The 23498-nt window shown below is 40.7% G+C and overlaps 1 protein-coding gene across 5 annotated transcripts in view; it reads right to left on the bottom strand.

Annotated features, from left to right (window-relative positions):
- Positions 1 to 22651, bottom strand: part of LOC129729079 (protein wings apart-like) — a 29000-nt gene extending 6349 nt beyond the window's left edge. For 2 of the 5 annotated variants that reach the window (XM_055687561.1, XM_055687580.1), the window contains exons 1-3: positions 22068 to 22651; positions 20625 to 20847; positions 19639 to 20561 (exon numbers count right to left, since the gene is read on the bottom strand). In XM_055687561.1, coding sequence (XP_055543536.1) covers positions 19639 to 20561; positions 20625 to 20781 — 1080 coding nt within the window. In that variant the 5' untranslated portion in view covers positions 20782 to 20847; positions 22068 to 22651. Of the gene's footprint in view, positions 1 to 19638; positions 20562 to 20624; positions 20848 to 21014; positions 21860 to 22021 lie in introns of those variants that run through there. The other 3 variants (XM_055687572.1, XM_055687577.1, XM_055687567.1) reach the window with 3 other exon arrangements.
- Between the last annotated feature and the right edge of the window lie 847 nt (positions 22652 to 23498).

Raw genomic sequence — 23498 nt, 5'->3', positions numbered from 1 at the left:
CTGGGCATACGGAATTATTCCCAAATCCTTAACTTGGCTTACGTGGTCGATATCGCTGTTAAGGCGTGTTAGGAATATACGGTCAGGTTTCTTTTTACGCGGGAATGCATTCCATATTTGTATGGATCAGCGTTAAAAAGTCTCTATTGAGTTGAAAAATGTCGTAGAAAACCGTCCCAAAATGGTTGAACTGAGACTAAATTAAATGGTCAGTCAATAGACCAAATTGGAATATTATAAATTCTCAGTATTTATACCAGAGGCGTCTCGTCCACCTGTTCAACCTGTTCATAGGACAGGTAGACAATTTCAGAACAATTACTCGAATTATTTCTCATTTGTAGCATGGATCTGACATCATTAAGTTTTCTTGTAACCTTAATGTTATTTCGAACATGCGAACATTTTTTTGATTTTCAATTTATTTCCACCAATTTCAATTTCTATTTATTTCTCCACCGTGAAGAATATAACCTGGCTAAACTCACTCTACACTACTCAACCCACCCGCAACACAGCTCACCCGTAATACAACACAACACAACGAGATAAGCAGTAATGACTACCGTTTGTTCAAATCATTTATCTGAACTAGCATTCATTCAAACACTTCTCTGCATTTTCAAGTACTATAGCGTACGCAGCCAGTTATGTACATAAAGCGTGCACCACTACTAATGCGCAGCCTTGCGTAAAAATGACATTTGCGGTTCAAAAATTATGTTGAACCAAGCCGATGGAAACGATACTGCCGACGCCGACCCCCACGCCCACCATTCTTTGATGTTCGTTCATTGAAATTTGAGAGAGGCCGCGAGAATACACAGCTCTCAACGCTCAAGCGAACGTCAGGTCGATGCAAAGCCGAGAGTGCAGCGAAGGGTTTTCATGTATTTCCTCATTGATGACATTATTCTTCACGTGAGAAAAAAAGTGTCGCGCAGCGCTGAGTGCGATACAAATGAAAAATCGAACAAATTCATTCATGGTTATTGTAGATGTAGTGGTGTTTTTTCGTTGATGTGTGGTTTCGATTCAAGCCATTTTTCTCGATGTTGTTCATTCAATAACTTGAACCATAGTATGGTAACTAGAATGGTATAGTACATGTTTGACTGCTCACGTTACGGTTGCTATTGATTTGTTTGTGACGGCTAAGACTACCATTGCTCCATTTTTCAAATTTCTGTTGCTTTCTTGTGTGAAATTTCAATCTCGTTTAAGGAACGATACGTGGTGAGTAAAGTTTAATTACTTCATATATTTCAATTAATCATCACAAACTACCATATACCTACAGCATCATTTCTACAGAACGCTTAATGATGCAATTGATGTTTCTGGCGAAACGGTCACTGATAGCAACGGTATCAATTATCGTCCCATAAATATATTGTATTTAATTTCGTTTATCCTTGGACAAAACCTGCATCAAACTTTCTCCGAAACGCTTCGGCTGGCCAGAATGATACTGACATTGCCTAATACAACGGCGTCCATCGAACGAACGTTTTCGGTTCTCCGACGGATCAAAAATTATTTGCGGTCTAAATCGGGCCAGAATCGATTATTTGGTATTATGATGATGGCTGTGGAGAAAGATTTACTCCATGAGATGATGCTGACGCCATTATTTTACGACGATATTATCGACAAGTTTGCGTTAAAAGTAAACCGAAGGATTCCTTTGTTATATAAATAAATGTTGATAAATAAAACTTTTAAAATCTGTTATCGCAATACTGTTGTTTTAATGTTGCAAATGTCGATTGAACAGGTGGCCCACTTGGTCACGCGCCGCCTCTGATTTATACCAAAAATTGTTGGGGAGGAATGCTCATCAACTCTTCCGGTTCGTCTCTAGGAATAACACCTTGAGGAGTTATTGAGATATGGACTCGAAAGTTTACATCGATGCATCCACGAAATATTGAAACAAATATGGCAGCAAAATGATGTACCTCTTCGGTTACTAGAGACTTTTGAATAACAATTCCCAAAAACTCACGGACAAAACATGCTAACGAGTACAGACGCATATACTCAAATCAGGTTCGGCGCTTCAGACGCAGATATTCATCGTACGACAAATCTTGGACGAGCACTGGCGTAACGGCAGAACAACGCATATCGTGTCGGACTTAAGGCAAGCATTCGGTACCATTGATCAATGCATGGTGCCCGAGACGTTATCGAGGTTGGGCGTACCCTTGTATCTGATAAACATAATTGTATCCGCGTGCTTAACTGAACGTACACACCTCGCTCCAGTGGTTTGGGCAAAGAACGGAAATATACAATAAAGTAACAGGAATAAAGCAAGGATGCCCGCTGTCACCAGAATTATTCGTGTACCTTCTCGACCAAGCGCTCCAACGACAAAAACAACAGATGTCAGAAATAACGTTAGGCCTGACGCGAAGACTAGAATTGCCATGCCTGCGAGTGACGATATTCTACTAATCGTGACAGACCCTGCACAGAATTATAAGACTACTCATCCTTATCGGTCCCTATTTGAAGGAGTGTTGATTGCAACTCAATATTGACAAAACTGAAGTTTTAAACCGGGACCCATCACGAACGCAAAACCATGACGTATCAAGAACTAAACGTTTTGAAAATTTTGAATGGCGAACAGTATCCAAGCTAAGATACCTAGGAGCAAACATTACCGCTCGCATTATGCTCGCTGAATAGATTTTGATCGGGTCCTGGAAGCGTTACGAATATACCAAAGTTATGAAACTCATCTGACGTAGAACAATACAATTATTTTTTCCCCGATGAAGGCACCAACAAGTGCTGAAGCATTACAACAACAAATTCGTTCTAAATATAAAGTTTAAAGACTGCTAAGCCGAAACGCTATTATTGGTACCCCCTGCAGTCGACCTCTACCACACATCTAATGGCAACTTTAATGGTTAAAACATACATAAAACCCAGGAAGAAATCTTCCACTGTTTATAGTTTATGAAGGCCTTGTAACTGCGCAGTCCCACTTGAAAAATGCTGCAATGATTGTGTAAAAAAGCCGTAGCCGCAAGGTTACAGAGTCTTAGTAAGCAGGTGGTCGTGGGTTCGAATCTTAGGTAGAATCAGGCTATTTGGTTGTCGAAGGACTTTAGCATGGGTTTATTCTCAGGCTCCTCAACACGTACCTTTCCTCCAATCTGAATTCTACAGTACCCCTGTTGACTCTTCTTCTAACAATAATAAGTCCCTATTATAATAAAACTGGTGTCAGTAACGTATGAAAGTTCTCTACAGGGAATTGTAATCAGGCGATATTGTTAGGATGGACAGAGGCCCGGTATAGTGGAGCAGCAGTAAGCTTGAAACGGAAAGGTAAAATTTACACACAAGCACGGATATGAAAGACAAGCGTATCACTTACTTCAATAGTGATACTGCCAAAAATATAAGGTGCGGAGTACAGAAAACACCTGGGCAATATCACAATAGATCTAAGCTCTGGTCGCAGTGATGAGTCCACACAGAAAAAAAATGGGATTTTCTTTGAGGCTTGATAAAGCCGTGAGAATGAAAATTCATTTCGTTTATTATTTGTCGAGCAGTTGGACAGGACGGGGCACGGGGTACTGTGGTGCAACGTCTACCAAAAAAATCGTCAGTGCTACGTTTGTCTTATGTATAGAGTATGGCGATTGTGTGAACTCGAGGATAAAGTTTCAAAACATTAGCGTAAAACAGCCGTGGTCATTCAACAACTTGATTTACGTCTTTGAAATAGAGCAGACAGATAAGCGGTCCTAAGTGGCTTCCCTGCGGTATTCCGAACGTAGCATCATAGTAAGCCGATCGATAATTTCCAATAGCAATGGTTATACGACGACCTTGCAAATCATCATCGCGTGTAGGCAAATCGTGTTCAAAATTTGACCGAGCAACAGATTGTTATTAGCAGCACGTTCGACGTGATGATCGCTTAACCATTGAGTGCCTTAGAGGAGAATACTAGGGTATCATCGATTGAGTAAAAAGTCATGCTCAATTAAAAAAAAAAAAAACAGAAACAATCACTTTAAATTGATTCCTGTCCATTCCTTTTCAAGGCTTAACCAAGTGAAATCTCTAAAGGTTTTGCTTTGAACTATGATAACAGATTTTGATAACAGCCACTTGAACGCCCCCAACTGTGGATTTGCAGCTATTATCAGCTCTCCTATTACAGCGTAAAACCCGGTAGTTATTGCCTAAACCCTTAGAAGAAAGTGTGTCCAAACGTCGACTTAGACCATCATCTTAAGGTACAAACGATTCGCGCCCTGCTGGCTAACGTATGGCATTTCCACGATACGGTCAGCAATACAGCGCGAAAGGTGTTGGGCACGGCCGTAGGAATTACACGCAACACGTGCGGAGCCGATATGAGCCGTGAAGTGAAACGACGAGTTGCAGCTGCGAACAGGGCCTTCTACGGACTACGTAACCAGCAAAGGTCCCGTAGTTTGCAAACTCGCACAAAACTAGCGTTGTATAGGACGCTGATACTCCCGGTGGCCCTTTACGAACATGAAGCATGGACGCTGAAGGAAGCTGATCGACGAGTGCTCGGAGTTTTTTTAGCGCAAAGTTCTGCGATCGATACTTGACGGTAAACTAAAGGATGGAGTGTGGCACAGACGCATGAATCACAAGTTGTACCAGGTGTACAAACATGCTGATATAGTGAAGGTAATACAGCGGGGCAGGCTTCAGTGGGCTGGACAGAATGCCTGACGAGAGAGCCGCCAAAACTATCTTCAGTAGAGAACCAGGAAGAGGCCGTCGACTCCGTGGTAGGCCTCGCACACGGTGGAAGAAGATGCACGATCTGCTGGTGTGCGAGGAGACTGGAGAACGGCTGCCCAAGACAGAAAAAGCTGGAAATCTCTAATTCGTTCGGCTCAGACCGGTTAGCCAACAAAATACAAAAGAAAAATACAAAAATACGTGCGGAGTGTCAAGAGGTGACGAACGAGAAAAACTTGGCCCGTGCTCGCACGACGGTGGTAGCGAATCGTGTGACTCGCCAGATGAGGGAGAGTTATCGAGTGGCTAGAGCGGTCGAAAGGAAATTTCATCAACGCCAAGTTCATAGTTCATAGAAGTAAACTTGCAGAGTCATCATCTGTTCATAGACCCGTTCGTAACGTTTGACGGTCTGAAGCAGGATGACTGGCTCTCGACTCTGTTGCTTTACATTTTCTTGTAGAGCACAGTACTGAGAGCTGACGTGCAAAGAAGCGGTGCCATTATCTCAAAGTCTCATATGCTCCTCGGCTTTGCGGACGATATTGATATCGTCGGTATTAACCGTAGAGTAGTGGAAGATGTATTCGTGCCTTTCAAGAGGGAAGCAGCGAACTTACCATCAACTCTTCCAAAACAAAGTAAGTGGTGGCTGGTGGAGAGCGTGGAAGTTCGAAGAGTCTTGGTACTCAGATTGTGATAGATGCGGGAATCTATAAAGTAGTCGATGAATTCCTGTACCTTAGTGAAGCGGCAGATAACAGCCGCCAACAGGACCCTTTACGGTTCACAAAGCCAGCCGAAATCCCGAAGCATGCCTGTCCGCACAAAATTTGCGCTCTAACGGACGCTGATTCACCCGGTGGTACTCTACGGCCATGAGTGGTTTTTTTTTGGTAAGGGAAATAGAATTACGTTGTCCATTAATGTGAACATTTGTAATGAGTGTTGGTCGATGAAGAAAGCCGACTGGCGAGCGCATGGAGTCTTCGAGCGTAGAATCCTGCGTTAGATACTTGGTGAAAAACTAAAGAATAGAGTGTTGCGCAGGCCACGCGGAACCACGAGGTGTAAAACTAATAAAATACGGTAGGCTACAGTGGGCAGAGAGCCTGACAGAACTCAGCGACTCCGTGGAACACCCCGTACTCGATGGATGTGTGGTTTGGGTGAGGACGCCCGATCGGTGGGTGTTAGGGGCAACTGGAGAAGACAAACTCGAGTGATGTTGGCAGTGGCGTAGCTATGGTTTGGTGGGCCTGGTGCGGTAACAAAAATGTGGGCCCCCAATGGAAATGACTGGGCAGTTTTTTCTTCCATAAAAGGAATTGAGACAAACAAAAAAATTAGATTTTTTACTTATTTATTCCGTTGTCCGCAAAATCAATTATTAGGTATTTAGATACTCACTTTCCGAGCCGTTTGGTTGACAAAATCAGAAATTACAGATTCAAAATCAATGGAATCAGTGATTTCACGTTCGATTGATAAAATGGCAAGGTTTGTTAATTTCAAGTTACTCATCGTTGACCTCAAATAGTTCTTGATCAACTTTAACTTAGAGAAACTTGATCAACTTTAACTTAGAGCCAACTGTTTTCGAGTGCATATAGTCTCGCGTGAACGCAGATTATTTCCCTCGCTCTGGATCATGTTTTCGTTAGCCACACAGCAACACAGATAGACAGCGTTTTCCAGACTTGGTAAAAGCACCGCCCCGAGCCCAGGGTGGCCACTCATTTTACATTTTCGAGTTCCCGCATTTTTCCCGACTTTTTCCCGCAAGAAATTCCCGATTGTCAGAAACGGTAACTAGGTTATGTTCTATCGACGGCTGACGTCAATTTTTGGACCCTAAATCGGGAGTAATAGCTCATATCATTTCTACCGAATTTGCTCGGGACATTCTACACAAACAGTTGATTAGTTACATAAAATGCAATCTTTGCCTTCCTATGGTAGACAGGTTAAATACAATTTTTGCGGTTTTCTCAAATTTGCAAATTTTCCATTAAGCAGTCAACAATCGTGTTAGCTATTTTGTTTATTATATTCATGATGTTTGTCTATCTGTCTTCTAAAAATATGATATAAGCACCCTTTTTTTCAACGCATAACAACCTATGAGGGGAGCAACAACAAACCAAACAGCACTTTTCGTACAAACTTTGTTTTTCGTTGTTCAAATCATCGGGAAAGGTCGTGGGAAGTTAAGGGTGAACAAGAAACTACTTAACCTAAGAGTAATGAATATTTTGATTGAATTGATTATTTAGGAAACAAAACTTGTGACATGGATTTGCGTTTTTTTCTCAAATTAAGGATATTTTTTCACATTAAGAAAAAATACTGCGATTTAACTGTTAGGGGCCAACATTTCAAAATAAGTGATTTCGAAACTTAGAAAATAACCTGGAAATCAGAAAAATGATCTTAAATTATTATTTTTCAAATTAAAAGGCTGCACAAACTGTCTTGCAGAAACCGTTGAAAAGGGAACAAATTTATTTTTAACTTCTTTTAAACTTTTCAAGAAAAAAACTGTTTCCCGAAATTTTCCCAAATCCTTATTAGGATTTTTTCTGAAGAATTTTTAGTTTTTGTTTCTCCATGATCATCAATAAAATATTTTTTGAAAATCAACTCTTTGAAATGTTTAATTTTAAAATATTTTTAATACTCAACTACTGCCAACAACTTCGCCGAAAACATCAAACAAATCTTTCTGGTTTCGAAAAAAACTTTCAGAAATTTTAACTTCTTCCGTGTTCAAATAATCAACGTTGAAACATTTGGCAACTTAGAACTCAAAGCTTTTTGAGATATTTAATATTTTTTTTTCAATAGAATTACTATCTAAAGCTTTGCCGGAAACATCACACCAATCAAGCTAATTATTTTGGCTTTTAAAACATTTAAAGTATTTTTGTTTATTGGCCACAGATTTAGCAACGGTGCACAGGGCGATTGCAGGGCTAGCGCTACGATCCCGCAGACACTAACAGTCTCTCTCGAGCTGAGACACGAACCTACGACTACTGATTAGTTAGGCCAGCATCGTACTCTAAGGCCAGTTGCAATACGTAAAAGCATGTAAAAAGTCGTAGGAAGAAACAAATAAAATGCTTTCTTGGAAAATCTCGAAAAAGATAATATTGTTTTCTACAGGGTGACAAAAAAGCCTGGCCAGACAGAAAATCTCAATATTTCAAAGAATAAGAAGAAAATCTGAATCTGGCTTTCATTGCTTTATTCAGTAACTCATAAAAATACTTCACAGACGATATCTCGGAATTACACCACTTTTCTCTAATCGAACCAGCTTCAAACGTCTCGGAAAGTCGCTGCAAGCGGCGCGCACGTGCTTCATCGGCATCTCGTCCCAGATGTTCGTGATAACTCGCTTGAATTGCTCCAAATTTGTTATTTTATAGTCGTTCAGCTTCGACATCATGTATCCCCACTCGAAATAATCCAGTGGATTCAGATCCGGAGGCGACAGAGGCCATTCAATCTTTGAAATGAAATCGGTCAAGTTTTCCTCACACCACGCCTGAACAACCTTTGCGGTGTGGGATGGGGCGCCATCTTGCTGGAAGCAGTAGTAATCGTCTTCAAACAATAGTTCAGCTTGAGGCAGAACATTTTTATTCAGAACCGTGTCCAGGTAGTACGCTGCGTTTATTTTGACCCCTTTATCGATAAAAATAAGAGGCAGTGTACCTCTCTTGCAAATGGCTCCCCAAACCATCACTGACATCTTATTTTGGAACCGGACAACGTTCAGCTGGTCCGCAGGAGCTTGCTGGAGGCTCACACTCAAAACTCGATCATTTTGGCGATTGACTGTTTTCATTCATTCATTCATTTATTTGTTATCTGATAGTGTAAGGTGAAACCTTTTAAATTACTGTTTGCTCCAAAACGAGCAGCTTCTCGTCCGAAAAAATAATCCCGTCATCTGCGCGCCAACCGAGCAACTCCCGCGACCGTTGGTACCTCTTGTCCTTTGTAGCTTTGGTAACCCCATGAACCACCTGTTTTTTGTACGGTGTAAGTTTTAAATGCTTGCGCAGAAGCAGGCGGATTGATTCTCGGTTCATTTTAAGGTTCCTGGCCAGCTTCCGTGCAGATTGGGCGGGATTCCGGCGAATCCGGTCTCGTATAATCTTTTTCAGCCTTGGAGTTCTCATAGACCTTGGTCGTCCAGATCGTGCCTTGTCCTCGGTGCCACCGGTCTCTAGGTACCGATTTATGGTCCGGTACACGAACTTCCGGTTGATTCCGAGCGGTTTTAGGTGTTTGAATATGTCTCCGGGTTTGTACCCTTTTACATATTCAGCGATAACAGCGGCTCTTAACTCTGCCGTGGCTCACAACTCAATGTAAACAAACTGCACAGAAACGAAACTCTGCCACTTTGGGCAGCAAAGTGAACCCTTTCATTTGACATATAGATGGCACCAGAGAGATGCAACGTGTAGGCTGCAGGCGACCCCAAAAAAGTGTGACCGGACTTTTTTGTCACCGTGTAAGGATATTTACATCAAAAATTGTTTTTTACAATCTAATTGTATAATTTACAGAAAAAATACGAGTTTGAAATATGTCCAAAAATTAGTTTTTCAAAAAATTTCAAAATAATGTTTGCTTTATTTTGTGGCAAGTTTTAAATGTTTTTTCAATTAACTGCTCCGCATAGCAAGTCCTCAATTCGTTCAATTAAACAACTACTAATAACTGGTAATGTTAGTAAGACTGTACAGTGAAACTTATTTTGCATTGCTCTTAGAAATTGCAACAGTTTCTATTGTACATATGAGAATTTATGATTAATTCTCTCACTAAAAACGTTTTCTCGACAAACTGGCAACTTTCATTCCCAGACTGCGGACCGATTTTCGACCCCGGTTTCAATCCGCTTTACCATCTTGAGAAGTCGCACAGAGTCCATTCAATTTTTTTGGATACTACCAGATTTCGACATTTAATGCTATTCTATGACATTTGGTGTCAACATTTATTTCATTTGAAAAGCAGGACTGCTTAAAGTAGTCAGCTGGTCAGCGGGTCAAAATAAATAAGTTTAGTGACTTTTTGGTCAAAAAATTGACTGCTAAAGAAAAATGTGACTTTTAAGGGACCAACTTGCTGTCCTGCACTTCCAACTTCTCCATCATTTGTAATTGCATCATGCACAATACTTCGAAAAAATCTTGGTAACAAAATCCCGATCAAATAAAAAAATTCCCGACTTTTTCCCGATGTAATTCAATTCCCGACTTTTTCCCGCATTTCCCGTTTTCCCGATTGAGTGGCCACCCTGCGAGCCGCTCGGTGACATCGCCAAATTATAGACACCAAGCACCACGAGCGTATTATCGTCTTATGTGACATTCGTAGCAAGCACCAGCTCGGCGCAAGAGTCCAAAAAACTAAGCTTGACGAATCTCGTCTCCATTTTTTGCCGAATTTATCGTTAAACACTGTTGATGCCGAGGTCAGCAAAAACATTACTGGTATCTCGGCACAAATTTTACTCGTTGCCGTGTTTCGGCAATACAGCTGTCATTCTCATGAACGAGTTGCCGCCATTTTTCTTAGTGAAAATTTATGGGTGTTACGGGTGAACAAACAGGAATCGGATACAAGTTTGGCTGAAATTTGTGCAAATTACAAGTCTTTACAATCCGGTAACCGAAAAAAATGTAGTACAGTTTGGGGGGAAGTGGCTGGAACTCAAAAAGTGTAGTTTCAAATCGTGTGAATACAATATTGTATTTGTTTTAGGGATAGGCATTAGACGTAATTTTAGATTAGATGTTTAGCTCAATGCCCTACTGGCGAGCAAGATGAAGATAAGTATTCAAGATTTAGTATGAATAAATTTCTTTACTTACTAAAACTCATCGAGCTTATAATTTATCTTTTGAAAGAACTTTGCTTACCTGATTCATAGCAAAACTATTTTCTGCGATTGGATTCCACTGAAAAAAACGGCTCTTTACTGTGCCGAACATTCAGCTTATATAACCGAAAGGTCGTTGGACTGGTTTGCCGCTTCTCGGCTGGATTTGCCGAGAGTACAGTCAACTGTGTACCGCGATTCTCGGCATAAAATGACATCTGTCAAATATTGGTTTTCCGAGATTCTCGGCAAAAGAGATTCAGCGAGATGGTTGCCGAGCACTCGGCTGTCCAAATCTCGAAACGCATGCTTTTTTAAACGAAGCAAACAAATCCAAGTAATTGCAACTGTGCAGGTAAAAAAATTTCACGGCATGCTCCTTTAAAACTATTAAACAGAACATTGTTTTGCTGCTTTATTACATTAAATTTCATTTCATTGAATTCACGACATTCAATTTCAAAAACAACACAAACATATAGTCTCCCACTCACCCGCATACGTCGTCAGCGCTCACCCTCTGCACTAGCTGTAATGTGTAATATGCATAGCAAAGAGAATCAAAGTACAAGCAAACGAAAGCAAAAAAGTAAGCAAAATTATTTGGGGCTACACCATGCGCTCTATGTAACTTTAGAAAAGCACCAACGAAGAGATATCCGCTCTGTGGTGCTGGTGGTATTCTTCATTCTTCGCGTGCCGAATCATCGACTGAAGCACCCAGCTCAAGTGCGTGATACCTAGCAAGCAAGAGCTCAATTTTTGTTCCACTTCTAGTGCGGTGCGTGCTTTACTAAGTCTGGTTTTCAGGATTGCAAAAAATCGCTCCTTCGTTGCGTGTTTCCACGCTGCATCGAATGTTTTCCGCGATCGTAAAACATTCAACTTCGGCGTCAGTCGAATCACGAATCATGGTAACAATGAACACCGGTATCACGTATACTTTGTCCGTGTGGATCACGAGAGCAGAGTGGCGAGTACAAATACATGAGGTTAAGATCAGATGGGCAGTTAGACCGGTTCGGTGTTCGCAAGATTTTGGGGCCCCCTTGAGTGGCGGGCCTGGTGCGGACCGCACCAACCGCACCCCCCTAGCTACACTACTGGATGTTGGGACGTATTCTGGATTCCCCAGTGGGTCAATTACGACCTGTCGGCATAAACGTAAAGTAAGTTCATATATCCCTCATCGTTCAGCAACAGTTACAGTAAATCTCTAATCGCATAATCTCTGCAACAAAAACGATTCAGTTAGTGATTAAATGAAGACCTTATCATTTTTCAATATTTCATATCCAAAATTGTTTAAATCTTGCTATTTGTGATTTTCAGTAAAAAATCTAAGGCCCCAATGAATTTTGTTATCGTTTCTATTGCTTTGGACTGCAGCCTGCTGAGTTTCACTTACTGCACAACAAACACGCTTAAAGACAAATTAAGGTATGTATGTGTAAGCCTTCTCTCTCCTCTTTATGCCAGTTTTTTTTTTGTTTTGTTATTGCATGCTTAATTTTGTTCAAAATGTCGTCGAAACAAGAAACTCTCGACGGTCTCCCTACTTTCAACATAATAAATTGAGATGAACCGAATCTTACGTACGTCGAGAAAAAAGGAAACTTTAGTGAGTCTGTTATGTTCACCGGTAGTGCAAGTTGAAAGCTGTTTCAACCAAGATTCTAGGACGCTGGCGTGCTTCTTGTGAGGGTTCCAAGAAACCGATCCTCGGAAGCCTTATAAACGATTTATTGGGACCACTGGCACCAAACATCAACAATAACCTAAGTCGAGATTCAGAGAGTGCGGAATACATCCATGAAATACTTATGAGCTTCATAACATGCTAGCATGTGAAAAAGTTGCCGATTTGGTTAGAGAGTCGTTCAATGAATTCCATACGGAACATCGGAATTGATATAAACGGCTGTTAAGTTGGATCTCAAAGGAAGAAGTTTGAGACTGTTCCTGGGAAAAAGCGTTTCACTGGATGAAAATCTTAACCCTGGAAAGATAATCTGTGTCAATTTGACTCCTCGCTTTCAGCAAAATTGCGCTCTTTTCTTCTAACAGTGCATTAGTTTTTCTTAATCAATAAAGAAAAACTTGCATTTACAATCATTTGAAAGTCGGGAGTCAATTTGACGCATGATTATCCTTTTACGCACATCAAAATATGATTATCTTTCCAGGGTTGAGCATGATCCTGCAGCACACACCCTTGCTAAACGAGAAAAAAGCCAAAACTGCGCTTACTCGTTTTGAATATTTTTCAATGAATTTCAATAAATGAATAGGCCCAAAATAGTTCCTTATATTATAAGTAAAAAAATTGGTTAGATTAAACATATTCTTCTATAAAATTTGATCGATTTTTCAAGCTCGGAACCAAAAAACAACTATACATACACCCTTTTTTATTTCTTGATAAATTCAACAAATAATAATACCAAGCGGAGTAAAGTTGAGATTTAGGCGCCACTAGCTGTGAAAAAATAGAGGTTTTAACATCAAATAGATTCACATATGGATAAAAAGGCAGGACTGGTAAATAATCCGCACCGAATCAAGATTGGACAAATTGGTTTCGCAAATTAGTGTGCACAATTTATTCGAAGCTCTAGTCTATTTACTGGCGATAGACTGGAAGTCTGTTTTGTCGATAAACAAGTTTGTGAGACATGTAGTTATTTCAATAACTGACTTTTTTCCTAATTCTAGTAAGAAAACATAGAGAAACCGCCACCGAAAGCAGTGAATCAACACTGTTTTCGAATGCAATTGAGAACACGTCGAAGGTTTTGATATTTTTCTCAACCATGCATGAATGAATTAAAAGTTGCACCTTTCCCACAAGCGCAAAACTTTAGCGCTCGCAAACGAGAGCTGCATATCAGCAGCGCATACAAAATAATGTAAGCATAATCGCTTCGCACAAGGCGCACTTCGCAAGCATCGGGTATCAGGTGTCATACACATGAAGGCAAGTGAAGCAAGGCGCTCTAAACCGTGCAGATGTGATTTTACCGTTTATACGAGAAAAGTATAGAAATCACTAAACTAAATCTAATGGGCCTGATGAATTGATGAATTGAGTATCTTCAAATAGGGCATGGGCTCGACATCCACGGAACGATTGTTTTTAAAACATGTTATTCAGAATTTATGGAATATTCAAAAGGCGACTGAAAAGTGTCTATTCTCAATTTGAGAGTACAAACAACGTAACCAATATTATCAAAATTAAAATTGAAAGTTGACGCTTTGAAACAATTTCTATTTGTTTGTCCAACGTAAACCACTCAGCAACATGCGTTTTATTGCCTAATATTGCTTTGAGTTGAGTTGGGTTATAAGTCACACCGATAGTTGAGTTGATTTGTGTTTTTTCCTTCTAACTTAGCCTGCTATCAACAACCGGGGACTCACACAAACATGGGATCTTCGTGTCGCCCGAATGACAACTGCAACTAACCATTCTATTTAGGGCAACAAATCGAACAAATTCAACTAATTAACAGGCTAGTTAAAGCACTTAAGGCCATCAACTGCTGTCATATCATTCGCTTCCTGCTGGTGGTAACATAAAGTCCAACATGAGCAACAACACCAACTCACCGTCCAACTGTTGCCATATCCGGTCAGGATGTGTTTGCTTTTATCCTCACAGCAGTGACTTATTTCATTAACTAACAACAAAATAGTACAATTAAAGTAACCTCTTTCCTTTTCCAACCGTACACGCACTGTACCTACAACCGTTCGCACCGAGATTTCTTCACTATATTTTTTTTCTCACCTCCTAATCGACAACCGTTGGTAGGCAGCCTTCCGCACACTTGGTTGCTTGGATGGTTGTTAGTCACTGCCGTGGTGTTGGTGTGTAACTGTATTTACTCTATTTACAACTGCTGCTTACTGGCCCGCAGATGCTTCGCATTGAATATCATCATCATATCACACACCAATAGAGGAGGAAATAAAAACTGGCGCGGCTGGCTGCGATGAACGCCAGCAGGAGGCACAGAAAACACTTGAGATATGCTTCTACAGCAAAACAAGCGACACACAGCCAGCACTAGCATGAATTATCGACTGATTTCGAAAGTTGTACACTGGGCACTTGTATGTGGATTCTTACCGGATTCCGTAATTGCGGTCAACTGCTCTAATACAGGTTGCAAATGAGAATATTTAGAAAACACTAAATCGGTACAGTCGATTGGATTATGTTACACACAGCGCGCACACGAGAGACGGAACAAACATTTAAAAAAACACCGCATCCGAAGTGAAGCCCAACACGAGACTGATTGTCCGTCCGTCCGTTGGTCGTCACCGAATCCAATACTGTACAACACGACACTCACAGCACCGTACAGCGCCTATCGACGAATGACGAAACCGATCCGGTTTCGGTCTCACCACTACACCGAAACACAAGACAATCGGCTGTCGGAGTTGGCGTGGTGAGAACCGTTCGTTTTCTGTTTTCCTTCTCAGTGATGATAAAAATATCACTGATAAAGGGCTCTTCCCACTGCTTCCGTTCCGGGACCGGGCCGTGGCTGTTCCGCGTGTCGTCCGGGCTCGTTTGAGATTGATTGCATGCGTTCTTATGAACGCATTCACACCGACGCGCCGTGCCCAGACCGGGGCAGCGTGCTGCTGCAGTGCGAGAGAAAAACTATCGTTGCCGACGATACTTTGTGTTGGCCGGAGAGTGCACGGAAGGCACTCGGGTGGATGCGTGTATGTTGTAGTGACATATTTCGCGCGGAGTGAGCTGCGGCATGAAAAAAAGAGAAAGACGTTCTTTCACATACACACATCAACATTTCTCAGCCAGAGCGCAGCGCAGGCACGGTTCAAGCACGGCGCAGTGTAAATGCATGAAAAGTCCCGGACGAGCCCGGTCCCGGAACGGAAGCAGTGGGAATAGCCCTTAATTGTAGTGTGTGCCAGTATGCACACATGAGATGCACGTGGCGCCACCCTTGTGGTAGTGTTGGGTATGATAACCAAATATTGGCTAAATTGGCTGGGGTTGCCAGTAATAGGCATGACATTTTAATTCTTAAAAACGATGAACTTCTGCGAAATCGATATTGAGTTTGAGATAACAAACATTATGATGATGGCTACCCTGAAAAATCTCTTGTAACTTTGTAGAAGGTATGGAATTCTAATTCATCACACCTCTGACGAATTAACGAACAGATAACCTCAACTTTGCTTATTACTGTGCAATGACCACTAACCAGTGTAGTAAAAGAACTTGTCTTTTAAGTCAGCTTCAATAACATAATTATGCCCACGAACGTAGTGAGATTGAATCTCTACTAGGACCGCAATTTTGGCACAACCGTGGCACATTACCAAAATAATTTGATGGCGCTTAGGTAATCAAATACAAAACAATTGAAGCGGCCTGTCTGTCGGTGTATTAAACACAATTTATACCTGAAATTTCAGGTTAGGAGAACATTCTTTAAGAACAAATTTTATTATGTACCTAGGAGCATCGTAGGCGGCCAACGAACTAACAAGAAAATCACATGGTATTTATATATACAATTTCAAAAATCTTGTATCAAAAGGAGTCAAAAAATACTATACTCCACAAAATTTAACTCAACAGACCAACTATATCTGCGATTGTTAGGGAGCACCCAAAGCCTCAGGGCTTTCTCCTTTTTACCACTCTAAACTATTGTGGGATTGCATCCAATCGCTCCGACTGCTGGCTATGAAAAATCAGAATTATTTATATTAGGTTCCTGGTCATTGTGGAATCGAAGAAAATAAGAAGGATGACTCACTAGCCAGACAAGGGTCATCCACAAAGGGGCCGTTCAATAATTACGTAAGCAAATATGGAGGGGGGTTGTTATTTTCTTACGCTGTCTTACAGGGGAGGGAAGGGGTGAATTGATTATCTTTCGTAAGAAAAACATTGTTAATGCAGCTGTTCAAATAACCATGTTCATGAAAGTGTGGACGATAAAATTCATTAAAAGAAAATTACGGAAGGACGATTAACTCGAATTAAAACGAAGTATTGTGCTTGCTTCAGGATGATAAAACTATAATAAAAATCTATATTTGATATATATAGTAAGGTCTTACTAGGGGGAGGGGGGTATCAAAAAATCTTACGATGTCTTACAAGGGGGGAAGGGGGGTTGAAAAAGTGGAAAAACATGCTTACGTAATTATTGAAAGGCCCCTAACTTTGTTGGCCTAGAACTTTTTTCTGGAGTCTCACCGAGCGCTTTGAAAGCTAAACTGGCATATCACAAGCGGCTTACGACAATCGAAAAAATTCATAGAGCCAAGTTTCGAGAAAAGCTTCGTTCTTTTTAGGCTCAATAAAAAAGACCTGAGGACATTCACTGGTCTAATCACAGGGCACTGTACAAGCAAGTATCATCTCAAGAAGCTAGACAAACTTGATGATGATAAATGTCGCCTTTGTGGTGACATCGAAGCACCTACGCAGATTAATAAATTGCAGATTGCGTAACTTCGGTAGGGAACACGGAAAACCTGCCGAAATTCGGATGGAAAGTTTCGGTTGATAATAAACATCATACGGAGTGCGTTGCCTGAGATAAATGTACGAGGTAGCAAGAACATCAACTTGCCAAATAGTGATGAACCAGCTCGTACGTGCTTGGAATAAGTCGGAGCGAACCACAATAGGTCAAATAATGGTCGCAGTGATTCAGGCTCCTACAAGGAAAAAAACTACATCCAGTAAAAATGTTTAAAATAATTCAAATTGTTAAAAAAAAACAAAAAAATATTTAATCACGACAGATGGATTTTTTTGAATCAGAACTGCTAGATATTTTGCAAACATATCTGTAACTGCTGGGAACTCAACAAAAAAGCTACTCGTAATTAGACAAATACGCCCAGGCAATAGTTTGCAAAAATCTGCAAAAATTCTGAGAAAGAGTCAGCACAATCATAGAGATTAGGACAAAAAAAAAATAAACTGACTTTAGTGATTTTTTTGTCCATTACTTAGCCGTTTTTAGTGCTCCGAGGTATATTTGAAGGTTGTTCCAAAAATGTTCTTGAAACCTAAAATTTCACATTTGAAATGACTGCTAATCAGGGAAAATCTGCACTCGTACCTTCCTCAACAATCTGTATTTTACTCAAAAAATCAATATCTGATTTGAAGGCCACAAAAAGGCTTATTTTTAAATAGTGTTTTCCGTTTTAAAATATTTACTGTATTTAATTTTCAGTCAGCCATTAATCGAAAAGAAATTCAACCCTATTGTAAAATCAGTTCTGATGGATTTTGAAAGCAGACAGTGCACTCATTAAGATCAGAATAATCTAACGGAATGAAAACTGCATAAAGTCTCCGTTTTCATCCAGAATTTGACATCTTCTTCGATGTCGTAGACGTCTTCGAGTCGTAGACGTTGTAATTCTTGAATTATTTAGTTGAATTAGTATCGATTATTAGTATCGGCTCCAAGAAACACCCTACACTTTAGGATGTCCCAAAAAAAAAACGATGTTGCAGAAGTCAAAGAAATATGTATTTAAAGTATGTGTGTAGAACATTTTGCCTTTCTAAAAAAATGTTTACAGGTTGTGAGCTACATGATTCTTAAAATTTTGATGATTTTTAAAAATTACTTTTTCAAGCTGAAAAAACACTATTTTTGCAATTCTGTTCTATTCCCAAATTTCTCCGTATGCTATTTTTGAGTATTTTGCATGGTTTTGTTCAACATCGCATTCAGTTATTTGATTCACAGAGCCCACTAAGTATCGCAGATGAGAAACTCTTGCCCATAATTTTCAGATAAAATCCTCCAGCACACATATCAAAGGTTTTTTTACATTTTTACTGCGAAACGAGATTCATGACGAAAATTTACATGACAAAAGATCCGTGATATCTTAACGGGGGTTTGAGATATTGGCATTTTTATCTGTGATGAATAACTAACCATGTTTACATGCATGTCCAAGTTTTTTATTTTGAGAGATAAAAATAACAAAGTATAGCAAACAAGTGCATTATTGGATGGCTAACTTAGTAGAAGGTTTAAAAATTTGGAAAAATCTAAGAAAAAAGTTACGACAATAGTGATTTTTAGTGTCTCCTCATAGAAAACTTTATGTAGCTCGTAATATAATGTTGAAAGTTCCTTGTTTTAAGGTAACCTAAAATTTTGTCGAAAACACCTTGCGTCTCTTTCAATCTGAATTAAAAGTAGATTTTCTATCTCATCGATTGGGGAAGCGATCAACCACTTTTATACATCAAAAGATGCAAACATCTTTCATCTGAATCATCTCTGAACATACATCATAGCTTTAATCAACATAAAAAAATAGAACACTGTGCAATGAAAATATTTACTTAATTTTCATCACATGTAAAAATGACAATATCTTAGCCTCCGGATAAGATTTCGAGGACCTTTTTTATATAAATTTTCGACCTCAAATTTTAGTTCCTGTTTGAAAATTTTTGATGTATGTGTTTTAAAGAGCTTTATCTAAAAATTATGAGAAAAATAACTTTTTGCGATGTTTTATGGGCTCTGTGACTCGGATAGCTGAATGCGATGCTGAATTAGATCATGTAAAGTATTTAAAACTAACCCTACATGAATTAAAAAATATATGCAAAAATGTGAGAATCGAACAGAATTGTAAAAAGTACATAGGAGTGGTTTTGTAGCTTAAGTCATTTTTTCATTAACCGCGTTTGGACAACCTGAAAACCATTTTTTATAAAATCGAAATGTTTTACAAAAATACTATAAATACCATTGTCTTCCAATCTGGGGTTGAGTCAACATCGATTTTTTTTTTGAGACAGCCTTCCCCGATATCACAAAACTCCACCACGACCCCCGTACACACTACATCACCCCATCGCTTTTCTTTTAATTCACATACTATTCGGGCAAACCAATTCATCATTCTCCACTTACCTTGGATATCCGCAACACGATGGGTGGATGCTCGGTGATCGAAGGTGAAGTCAGTGGAACCGGAACCACCATCGGAGCTGCTTTGGGTTCCTTCAGTTTTAGTCGCAACTCGGGCACACTTTCCCCAACCGGAAGGGGAGGATCTGCTTCTGTTACGAGCTCAGGGCAAGGCTCTTCATCCTCTTCGTCGTCGTCCGGTTCGGGGATAGGTTCTTCCAATTCTTCTTCCTCTTCTACCGAAACGTCGTTCCGTTCGACAATGGGAGCATTAACGCCCCCCACCGGATGTTCAGAATTCTCATCCGTCGGTACGGGAGTTGTCTTAAGTTGGTCCTGTTGATAAGGAATAGTATCGAAGCTGTCGTCATCTTCGTTGTAGTTGACCACTTTGTTTCGAATGCGAGACGAGTTTCGCTTGGGGAGCTCCGGCGGAAGTTCTTCTTTCTTAAGCTTCTTCGGTTTCTTTTCTTTCTTCTCTTTTTTCTCCTTCTTAGCAGGGTTGTTTTCTTCGGTGTGCGGTTCCCGTTCGACGGGACCTTCGGTCAGTTCCGGTGGTTTTTGTTTCTTTTTTCTGATTTTCTCCTTCTTCACGGCCGCCTTCTCACCGGCAGCCCGCGCAGGTGATTTCGAGGAAGTCTGCTGGTAGTATCCTACTGGAGCAGGATACGGCGGGCTACCGCCTGCGTGCTGTGCAATGCGGGCTTGTAGCTGCGCTGCCGTTTGATGCTGGTGGTGGTACACCGCATCCTGCTGCCGATGGGCGTCCGGTGTGCTACCGGCGGACGGCGCTGGAGGCAGCGTGTTGCGACTTTTGAAGAACTTTTTCGGCTTTGGCGCATTTGGGACCTGCGTGGACAAACTCGCCAGGTTGGAAGAGCAGTTCAGATCCGGTTCCGTTTCCTTCGGACTGGTGCTTTCATATGCTGTGGAAATCGGGAAGAATTCATGTTAGTAAGCCTGACTAGAGGGGAAAGTGTGTACCATACCGTAGGTAGTATTCCTGATCGAGGTAAAGCTGGTGATACCCCAGCGCCCTACCAGTCCGGCCGACCGAAGCGGAGCGGGCCGGTTAGTGTTTTCTTTTTCCTTCAACAGAGAGTCTATCGGGACGATCAGCCCGTGTGCTTTGTTCCATTTGGACATTTTTTTAGTTTTTAATGTGGATTTTCACTGATAACTATGGTTTTTATTTTCACAATTATTTAACACCTGTAATGCATTAGGTTTACATTAATAAGGGATCTACTCTACGATTTCATTTGGTGAGAAAGAGATTGGCAATTCCTATACTGTGTCCTTTGATTCTATGTACGCGACATTGAAACTTATCATTCATTTTCAATTGATAACTAACATATCACAAAATTGTCCATCACCTTATATATCCAACGATATACAGACGTTTGCAATCTATTATGTGGTCAAACAGTTATGACCGTTCAAAATCTGATGTAACATTAGCGGCGGCTTCATTCATTTTCTCTCCCACAGCAGTTAAGAAAACAAAGGCGATGTCCTACGTCAAAATCCTTGCATTTCACTCGAAACAGAGCTTGAATTATTGCGAATCTTAATTTGTGGCTACCAAAGCAAACGCTAGAACATATTAATTGGGCTGAACATCGCCATATCTTGTTTCTTGCACCAATTCATCCTCACGCCAGGACAGGTAAATCAACGGCAGCACAACAGGGGAAACTGGCACAAACCCTTTAAAAATTCACAAAACGATCACAAGAAAAAAAAAAAAAGGTTTATCTCGTTCTAATCCAAAACTGGTTTGTCGCTGTTGTGGGAAATGGTGCACCTTCATGTTTACAACCCAACATCGGCCACCAACACAAGCACAGAAGTCGATCAACTTACAGCATACGCATGGGACCTAGGCAGCGGGTCCGTCGCGGACGGTCGTAAGGGGAAAAAGACCGTGTGTCTGCGAACGAAAATACCTTCCTTTTTATTTTCCCGATAGTTGATTGTCTCATGCTCTGCTCCTTCTTCTGTTTTCTTGATTTAAACAAATAATAAAACCTGCTTCCTCGGATGCAACATCGTGCGACACTCGTTCAAGCGCAAGCAACCAAAGGTCGGGCAAGCAAAACCTTCTGCGATTGTTTGTAAACAACGACGTTGCCTTTTCTGAGCTTTCAAGGCACTGGCCGTAGAATTTTTCGCGAAGAAATAAACTCTTGTCACTAGCAGAAATTCATGGCGACCGATGATGACTGCCGCCAGATACACACCCCTCCCTGATCCGACGCCACCCAATTCCAACCCGCGCCGCATAAATTAATGCTATGATGGAGCCCCGCGCGTGATTCAAAATATCCACAAATATCCAGCTTCTTTCTCCTGGCCTAGCGCGAAGCCATCTCTTTCTTACCTTTACGCTTAACAATGCAACTACGTGAATGGTGGTGCATACGCACTTTTCTTTTGGTCCGTGTTTGATTTGCTGCTTTCTCGCTTGCACTTATTCCGCGGCTGCTGCAAACTGAATACTCAGCTGCAGCAATCGCCGAAGGTGGTGGTGGGGGAGGTTGTGTGTGCACTAGTGGAGGAACACCTTCTCCTCCTCTTTCTTCCCTCTATTCCCCCCGCACAACCCCTTACTGCTTACACTGCAACGAAGAAAAAATCTCCAACAAAAGCTCTTTTGCACCGTTCCACCACTGGAATCCACTTCCGCTGTCGTATTCCATAGCGTCCGACCGTCCGGCGATCGGGAGGTACACTTTTCCGGCGGAAAAACACGCAAAATTCGGCCCGAAATGGCAGCTATTTACGGGAGAGTTACTTTTTCCTTCCTTCCTTCGCACACACGACGACAAACGCGAACGAAACGACACACCACTCCGAAAGTGACTGACTGATGATTCTGCCTATGCTTTGCTTTGCTTGCGATCAGCAGAAGAGCTGCTTGCTGCACACATCCAGCGCCAACCAAACCAAGAGACAACAGGGCAAGTTTCGCCTTTTTTTTCGCTATAGTGTCGAACCGAAAGCGCAGAACTCGCGGGTCGCGGATGCGACGGCACAAACACACACAAGCGCACGCTTGACGTATGAAACGTCGTTTAAACGTCTGACAAGTTTCGGGGTGCACGCTAGTAAAATGTTGCTCATACCCTGGATTGTATATAACTTGCCTCGCTGTGTTCAATGCAGGAACTCAAAAACAATATCGTTCCCGCATAATCAGTAACCATTTAAAAATTAGATATTCAAATATAATGATATTATTGGTTCCGTAGACCGTAGAATTTAGCCTTCTAGCACGACATGAGAGGCTTTATTACCTTAAACAAACGTTCTATAGAATGTCCCCAGAAGTTTTTCAGCAATTAAATAAACTCACACAATGCCGGGTTGCACTTAGAATCTTACGTTAACTTGCAGTATTTCATAAGGTTTGTAAGTTCACCGCGATTTTTTTTAAATTTTATCATCAAATATAAGTTTATTTTTATTCAACATGATAATCATTATTGAACTTAAAAATCTCCTGCATTTACAAAAGTTTTTCCGAATTTCCGGAGTCAAATAATTCAAAATTTTAGGAAATTGAGCATTTTCATGTCTGATGATCTGAAAATATATAATGCCCTTTTTAGATTTGATTGAAACTTTGCATACATATTTCACATAGTAAACTGAGTCTTTTTTTCGGGTGAATTCAATTTTGAAGCTTAAGAGTAATTTTGTAAAAGTTCGTAAACATTTTAGCAAAAATTTTATTCAAAGCATTTTAGCTCAGAAACCTTTGGTTGTACAGAAAAACTATCTGAGAATAAATTATAGGAAACTAAGGTTTACAAAAAAAAAAAACAAAGCGAAAAAAAATGGTTTTTACTGAGGCA

This window comes from Wyeomyia smithii, chromosome 1, assembly GCF_029784165.1.
Source record: "Wyeomyia smithii strain HCP4-BCI-WySm-NY-G18 chromosome 1, ASM2978416v1, whole genome shotgun sequence".
NCBI classification, from domain to species: Eukaryota; Metazoa; Arthropoda; class Insecta; order Diptera; family Culicidae; genus Wyeomyia; species Wyeomyia smithii.
This window is presented reverse-complemented; position numbering and strand designations above follow the sequence as displayed.